The sequence below is a fragment of the Anguilla rostrata genome, chromosome 1 (genome assembly GCF_018555375.3).
Source record: "Anguilla rostrata isolate EN2019 chromosome 1, ASM1855537v3, whole genome shotgun sequence".
In the NCBI taxonomy this organism is placed as follows: domain Eukaryota; kingdom Metazoa; phylum Chordata; class Actinopteri; order Anguilliformes; family Anguillidae; genus Anguilla; species Anguilla rostrata.
Genome location: NC_057933.1, coordinates 4,994,754 through 5,003,329, shown reverse-complemented (window position 1 = coordinate 5,003,329; position 8,576 = coordinate 4,994,754). Strand labels below are relative to the sequence as shown.

Here is an 8,576-nt window from a genome sequence, read left to right as displayed (position 1 = left end):
CGGTGGTTGAACAGTAGGCAGTTTGTTTTTTTAAAAAGGACTAAAAAATAAAAGCAAGAATTAACCCAGTAAATCAATCAGGAAATAACAAATTAGCAGAGCATAGTAACACACAGAAAATGTTTTTGTTTTAAACCACAGTAGTAAGAACACACCTTGTGAAAGTTTTTTTTTAGAAAAGGTGCCAGTCTTGAAAATTTAAGTGACACAAAAAAAGTGCACACAAAGACCAGTTTGTGTGTATGTGTGTGTATGTGTGCCATGTCTATTGTGCTAGCAACTGTGGGGTTGAGTTGAATGCTTCAACGGATAATGCTGGTGTGATTCTAGGTCTGCAAAGTCCCCCTGACCACCGATCTTAGCTGGTGCTGTCCCTGTTACAACCCATTAAAATCTGGAATGGAATCTTCACGGGGTGAACATTATGCTTTGGTTATAAGCTTTGTAACCTACACAGCAAAAGTTTAAGTGTCAGTTGAAATCTAATAGAGATATTTGCTCACTATTTGACGCGCATAAAATGGGCTAGATTTAAAAAAAAAAATTTTGTTGAGATTTGTAACACTGAGAAATTTATTAAGAATTGTATGTATCATACAGTGATTGCATTGAACCAAACAAGAGATGAATATCAGCCACCGCAGTTCCAGAAGAATTACATATTTTTTTGTTCTTTTTATAGTGAGCTTTCAAGCTCAAGTATTTAATTGAGATTGCAATAATGGTAAACCTCCAATCAATTTTTACACATCTTCCAAAATTCTAGAATGCCACCTGTGCCCCCTCTTCTATGACAAAAAGCAAGGCAATGATCAGGTTCTCGTGTCAGGTGACAACTGAAGCATGTCAAAACCCCGTCAAAGGTATCAATGCCACCGATTCGCCGAAATCGGAAATGCTGAGAAGTTTAAAAGGCATATTGTAGGTGAACAGAATTTCAGTTCACATCTACTGGTCACAGAAGGGAATGCTTAACGTATTTTTATAAGAAAGATAACAAAAAAAGTACATTAATATAATGGCCTAACTTTCCGTATATACTTATGTGATTTATACAAAAAAGCCCATTGCTCTATCATCAGTAGAGTAAGGCAAAGCATTTTACTAGGTAAAAGACTGAAGGAGAGGCATGAAACCCAATCAGACACCATATATTAGTATCCTTAGGAAACCTCTCTCCAGACCTGTATTTCCTCATTGAGAAACAAGAGCATTTTTCCTGCTCCTCCCTGTCTGTATTTAACAGACTCTAATTAGCACCAGGATCACACATTCGGACGAGACGATTGGCCAGAATGCGCGATTAGGTCACACGCGAATCGCAGCCAACCGTCGGCTGCAAAAAGCCTTGTTCGCCACGTGTTCTCAGTCTCTCAGGTTTAAGGGGAAAAAAAAAGTTCTCAAAATTCAGAGCAAAGAAAGGTCCTGATCCCGCAGTCTTGAGTACGATGTGAAAACGATGCAGCTTTGATCAGTTTAAGACGGGGAACGATTTTGCTCTTACGCTTAGCTTAGAGGTGTTCATGTGAAAGTGGTTGTGTAAGAGATGGGCGTGCGAGAGAGAGTGTGTGAGAGGTGGACACGTGAAACGTGCATTTGGGGGACGTTCCTTGTCTGCTGCCTTTCACAAGGTGTGTTTCATCACTGTTGTGCTGTAAAGATGTGCTTTTGTCCTTACAAAGCGTACCAGTTCACAAGGCTGAGTGAGATTTTCTTTTCTCTTTTTTGAGTTTTTCTTTTTTTTTAAAAATACATCTTCAATGGGGATAGTATGAGACCAGAGACAGTTCATAATCAATACCACCGCTGACATCAGCACAGTCGAGAAACAATATCACACTTAAGGAACAATGTTTTTCCCATACATTTTTTAAACCCCCATTTTGTACATATTTATATTTCTTCTTTTTTGTTATTCCCCATTTAGATTGCATCTGAAAAGTAAAACATGACCACAGAAGCAAGCAGAGTTCACTGTGAAAACTTTTTGTTGGTCTGTTAGGCCCAGTTCAGACCAGAACTCCAGCAGCAGGTGAGAGGAGACTGGACGTCTCGAAAACTTGCCGAGCAATCACAGCCAATGGCTAATGAATGACCGTTTCCATAACAACGAGCTACATGTTAGTTTGATCAACATGATCCATCTCATCCTGTAACTCTTGGAACTCAAGACTTAAATCGAAGACTTCAATCTGATTGAATCTCAGAGACTACAGTGATCATCAATGGTAGCTTAGATGTCATGAAACTTATGTATCCTGAAAACCTCAAACCATCTCACCAACTGATGGCTTTCTGAGCCGAACCGGCCTTCAGTTTTTTGTGGGAAAATGACACAATCGATTAATTAACAAAGGAAGAAGAAACCCAACTGATTAAAAGTACGTACCTCCAAAATCATATTGCTCACAGAGCTTTTAACTTATACCAGATACCATCTTGTCTCAATGTTCTCTTTAATATAAAAATAGATAGGAAAAAATCTATATAAAGTATACAGTATGCAACAATCAATAGGTTAGAAGTATCTTGATCGAAATACATTAGAATTGAAGGAGATCGCAAAGAGATTGAGAAACCAGTTACCCTAAGTGAGCAATAGGGCTCCGCCCCTTCCTGTCTCACAGGAAGCTACCTGTAGCTACCTATAAAACTCACATGCCACCCCTCAATTTTTGTACAATGGTACTGTCCATATGACAAACTTGCCTTTGTGGCCAATAGGCAAGCCATGTTTTAACCTTGTTATGACAGGCTCAGCCAATGAGACCACTTTGCTCAAGACTGCCGATGGTTTTCCTGTTATTTCCTGTTAGTCCACCATTTCAGCGAGCACAGTCAGCCTTGGCTGTATAAAGCACATTGGTCAGCTATGGCTCCAAAGCCAGACGGATATCTATGGTACTGGTCGCGGCTCACACACACATGGAGCACTTCCTGTGGCGGTTCTGAGCCCAGTGGGCCCGCAATCAGCACCGGGCCACAGCCTTCGCCTGATTGGCCGAAAGCCTTCTGCAATAGGATGGGCTGGGTTCGTTCCTGCCTGGGCATGCCTGTCCCCGCCCCCAGTTCAGAAGAAACTGCTCCTTAAAATTAGCCGCTTGTTAAAACAGCCAGATAGCACATCACTTTGCATTCTCTTCACCTCAGTGTATAACCTCTGTAGCTGTGTGCTTTTCACGTGTGTGTGTGTGTGTGTGTTTGTGAACGTGTGGACACAAGGAACAGTATGTGTGTGAGCCTGGAGGTACAGTGCATGTCTGTGTGCATGTGTGGACCCCCTCGGCTCCAGAGAAAACTCTCGATTCCCCCCCTACAGTTCCAGTTAGGATCTGAGCCTAAGCTCCGCCCATGATAAGCACAGGAAGCCCCGCCCCCCTTTGTGCACAGGCCACGCCCCTCTATAAGGCAAGTGAGAGAGGATTCGGTAATGTAGCCCACAGCCAAGAGTACCGCTGCCATCCAACCCCTCCCTGCTGAAACAGTTCCCGCCAAATCACTCACTAGAGTATTACACACTAAAGGCAGTGATAAGAGCCTCCTAAATTAGGCCCCCAGAACAGCACTGAGCTCTACTGTAGCAGTCAGGACAGGCTCATGGTAAATATCCACAGCCTTCAGGGGAGTTTAGAAATGGGCAGGGGCCTTGAGTGCTCATTACTGCCACCTTGAGGCCGCCTATGTAGGATGCTGGAACACCAACCTTGTACACGTCAGACAGAAGAGCAGCAGAAGATGCACACAGCCGGAGTGGAATTAGCCTGTGAAGGTGCTGGGCAAACTGCCACCTCTTCAACCGTACTGTCGATGCTCACATAGTCAGACACAAGAGAAGGAACCCTTATCATATTAAACAGCATTCAGCCGAGCTGATGACAGAGCGTCTGATTGGCCAGGTACTGACGTAGCCTGAGGGCGTAGTGAAAACACAATTTTAACATTCACTTCAGTTCTACTGTTTACAAAGCCAAGGTTTCCCACAGAGTACATTAAAACCCATACAGCATACTGCCTCTTGGTTGTCAGAATATAATAATAATAATCAAATAAATAAATAATAATAATTAGTGCAGTTCGAAAATACCATGGTAAGGAGCTTTCCAGGGTTAATTCAAAGAGTGCCATAAAGTTGTATCAGTACAATTACAGTACGTCATATGCGGGGCAAACAGTCTTTTCCAGAGAAGCTAACGAGCTCGCAACGCTACGCTCTCCTGCCTACCTGAAATTCACCTCGCGGAGTTCTACAGGAGGAGCAGACGGCCAAAAAAGGGTCCTCAGAGATGGCCTAACGTATGCTAACTGCGCACCACTGCATGAAAAACGCAACCAATACCCCTGAAAATTATATCCAGAAAACAGATCACTATCAAACTCGGGTGTGACTAACACAACTGGAGAGAAAAACCAACCAATAGTCGTAATGAAAATACCATCAAGCAATAAGAATTAAAACCACCAACATTGTGTTTATAGTTTCTCACAACCCCAGAGATGTTCCAGCTTGGCAACTGCTAAGTTTACCCAGGAGTGACAAACATTATCTGTTACTATAAATTTCATTTATTTCCTTTTTTTTGGTTGCCCCTCTATGTGGGACTTCTGGTGAACTGCACTTACTTTTACGCAAGGCATTGGCGGGGCCTCTCTGGTGGAATTGTGCTGAATCATGACTGGTTTACTGAGCCCTGCTTCTCTCCCAACAGCTGAGGCTACACCTCTCCCAGTTCTTCCAATTTCAACTTCAAAGGCCTCATCATCCAAACAATTAACAAAGATGACCTGTATCTCCATAGGAATGATAAAATGATGGATAGCATTGGGTGGATAGCTTGATAGAAGTGGACTTTAAAATTCTGCGAAAGACAGACTTTCAGCTACATGCCATTGTGTGGAATCAATATTATTGGAAAAACAAAACGGGGGGAAAAAAATCATGCGATAACTTCGCCACAATGTGTACAATGTGCACTTTCTCATCTGTATAACAATAAGTCCAATAAGAAAATTAAATTCTTAATTTCCACTTCCACCCCATAATGGAAACCACAGTGGAGTTTACTGCTTTCTTACCCCAAATGTAAACCGATTTACCCTGTTATTTTAAAAGGGTTTTTTTTAGGCCGATACCAAGTGTTCATTACAACATGTGCGTACATGCACTTGCGTTAAACTACAGGTGACAGGTGTGGACGCACACCTGAACTACTTCGAATGGTGTGAAAGCCAAAAAAAGAAAAACAATTAGCATACTCTTGATGTCTAAAGTTAATAGGCACTGGTATCACGTACTGAGCCTCAGCCTTACATGCACGATCACCACGGTGGCAGTCTACGGTCTCTGAGCTGCACTCAATCTTTTTCTCCTTCACTGTCGAAACGAATCCCATGCGCCTCCCATTGTCACACCGGATTCTGCTAATTAGCAGCTCAGTGAGATCCCTAGCTTTCCAATGAGATGCGCCTTGTTGGGGTTGGAGTGAAAACCTACAGGAGGACGGTAGATCTCCAGGAATAGAGTTGAGAAACACTGCTCTGCAGTAGCTGTTGGGTGAGATGTGCCTTGTTAGGGTTGGAGTGAAAACCTACAGGACAGGGTAGACCTCCAGGAACAGGGTTGGACAACTCTGCTCTAGCTGTTGGGCGAGATGGGCCTTGTTAGGGTTGGAGTGTAAACCTACAGGACGGCAGATCTCCAGGAACAGGGCTGGGCAGCCCTGCTCTAGCTGCTGAGTGAGATGTGCCTTGTTGAGGTTGGGGTGAAAACCTATAGGACCGTACATCTCCTGGCACAGGGTTGGGCAGCCCTGTCATAAGGTTTTAGCATGATCACGGAGCACTGCCCCTTCCATTTCATTTAAAGGGCTGTACAATCACCGTGTGAGAGGCTCTCATACCCTTGGCTATTGATTCATATAGAATATGACAGGGGAGCGGGCTGTGTGTGGTGTTTAGATGAACCTGTTTGTTCCTCGTGCCCTTGTACCTGTGCATGTTGTGCTAGTGATCCTTCGGTGGACGAGCTTAATGGCTGTAGGAGGGGTAGAGCACGAAACATCCCCAAAAAGACACCCCCTGCCTCGGGGAGCCCCACCGGTCACCAGGAGCGAGCAGGACGCCTTTCCCCCTTTCAGCCCGGTCCTCAACCTCTTCAGTGTCCCGTTTGAGAAACAGACTCTGGCAGGTCAGGCCTTTTCTTAAATTCCACAGGCTGTCATTATTCTAACCTCCAGGCCACACCCACCTCGGGCCTACACCGGCACTGCACCCCACCCCCACCCCCCACCCCGAAACGCCTCTCCAGTTCCACTGGAGGACAGTTCAGCGTTTTCCAGAAGCTTCCATTTCTGCTGCCTCCCTCCCTTCCTTCCTCCTCCTCCTCCCCCGCCTGCTCATCATCCTCTTCCTCCTCCTCTTCCTCCTAGGTCTCCAGCAGGCTGTGCCAGCGGCACACCTGCTGGCCCTTGGACTCCTTCATCAGGGTCCAGTGCGAGAGCTCCTCCTCGCCCGAGCTGTTGAGGCCCAGCGAGATCCAGCCAATCATCTCCTTGCGCTTCATGCTGCGCTTGTTGTAGACGGACAGGATGAGCGTCACGTCTGACAGCTGGAACAACGCCACCTGGAACACGAAGGTCTCCTTGTAGGTGGGGTTGGGCTGGCCCCGGCAGATGGACGTCTTGCACTTGGACATCTCCTGGCCCATAGAGTTCAACAGGGTCAGCTTAACATAGGTGTCTATGGAAGGGGAGGGGCATAGAGGCGGTGGAGGGGGAGAAGGGAGGGGGCAAGTTAATGATTGACAAGTGCATTTGACTACACAGCTACTGCACCCACTTCCCTGCCACTGGCTAGAAACACGGTCTATCATGATACCACACATCTGAAAACATCTATCATGATACCACACACCTGAAAACATCTATCATGATACCACACACCTGAATGGGTTCCATGGTTACAGTAATGACTTTTCTTTATACTGTTACTAAAGCCCCAGTCACATAAGGACTTTATGACTCCAGGTCACTCTGCAAAAAATACTGGACATAATGCATCAAATTGACAGCTTGTATTACAAGCTAATTGTTTTCAATTAACCCCGTACTGGTATCCCCTTCTATCAAGTATAGCTGCACACGATAGAGAAATCTTTGATGTCATGCAAGAGGTGTAATTTGATCAGATAGATGGGCTTTATATTTAATTCATATATTTTAGAGCATTTTTAATTGAAACAGGCAATGAATTAGCCAGTCAGGGTATTGTCTTTATAAAGGAGTTAATCTCCAGCAACACGGTTGAATCACCCCATGATCACACTTTTTTGAATTGGCCGGAAGTAAATCTTTCCATTTCATCTGTCCCTTTTTGTTTAAACGCTGAAGAAGAAGCCGGATATAAATAGCAGCTATATTTCACTACTTACGTGAAGGCTCAATTAATTTCAGTTTCTGATAAACGTGATGCTCCCCATCCGTGTCAGAAGGATCTTTGATTTCCTGTCAGGATGAGCTCAGCCTCGGTGCGTCTTTTCCGTTTCAATACCTCTTTTCGCCTTTTGCACTCCTCTAATAGTGACGCAACACCTCGGGTCGGGATAAAGCACTTGATGATTTATTCACGCAAACAAAAAAGGAAAAATTCTAACAAGCTTTCTAGGAAGCGAAGGGGGGGGGGGGGGTGGGGGGCAAGGAAAATCTATTCCCATTGCTACTCAGTTACATTTTTTTTTCTTCAAACAATCATATGTTTTGTTTGTTTATTAGTTTTTTTTTTTGTGATTTCATGCCAGAATCCAGATGGGGCGGCTGACACAAAAGCGGGGCGGTTGAAAATGGCGGGCGGGTGTGCGGCGGTCACAAAAGGCATCGCAAACACGCTCTCGCGCGCGCGCGCGTCTATTCACACCCGCCTCCGCCTCCGCTCAAAAGCCAGCTTAATAATAATAACGCTAATAGCTAGGGCGCGTTCTCCCTCCTGCATAAGCACGCTGCGCCCCCCCCCCAAACCCCCCTGTCGCCACCCCATACCCCCCCCAGCCTTTTAACTCTCCCGCCCCACCCCCCCACACCCCCACCTCTCGTGTCAGGAGCGTGCTCGTCTTGTCACAGCGGAGCTTTCACCGCTGCCAGCTGCGACTTTTGAGGCCCCGCCCCCGTGCCGCCCTAAAGAGGCTCTTCTCCTTTCACGCTGCACAAAGGGCTGGATGAAGCGGCCTTGATTTTCCGTTTCTCCGCCGCCGCCGCCGCCACCGCCGCCGAGGCGGATTCCGCCGCCGGGCTGTCAAAGCCTCAAGTGTCCCCCCCTCCCCCACCCCCGCGCAGGAGCGGAACGCTTCGGCGGCCATTTTGTATTTTTTTATTTTTTATTTTTGTATATTTTTTTTTTCGCGCTAAATGCGGCGAGGGTTGCGATCGGCGGTTAAACGTGACTGACGGTCTCCGCCCCAGCTGCGTGTGCTCGACGGGTTTCTAGAGACCCCCGGAGCTACCCCCCCCCCCACTCGCTTCAGCTCCACACTTTGGGTAACCGTTCCTTTGAAGTGGCTTAAAAAGTTAGCATTGGCATTGTTGTTC

The 8,576-nt window shown here is 45.9% G+C and overlaps 1 protein-coding gene across 6 annotated transcripts in view; it reads right to left on the bottom strand.

The window, feature by feature from the left end:
* Positions 1-546: 546 nt before the first annotated feature.
* Positions 547-8,576, bottom strand: part of syt14a (synaptotagmin XIVa) — a 74,349-nt gene continuing 66,319 nt past the window's right edge. For all 6 annotated transcript variants that reach the window (XM_064301474.1, XM_064301552.1, XM_064301202.1 and 3 more), the window contains one exon: positions 547-6,735. In XM_064301474.1, coding sequence (XP_064157544.1) covers positions 6,422-6,735 — 314 coding nt within the window. In that variant the 3' untranslated portion in view covers positions 547-6,421. The remainder of the gene's footprint in view (positions 6,736-8,576) is intronic.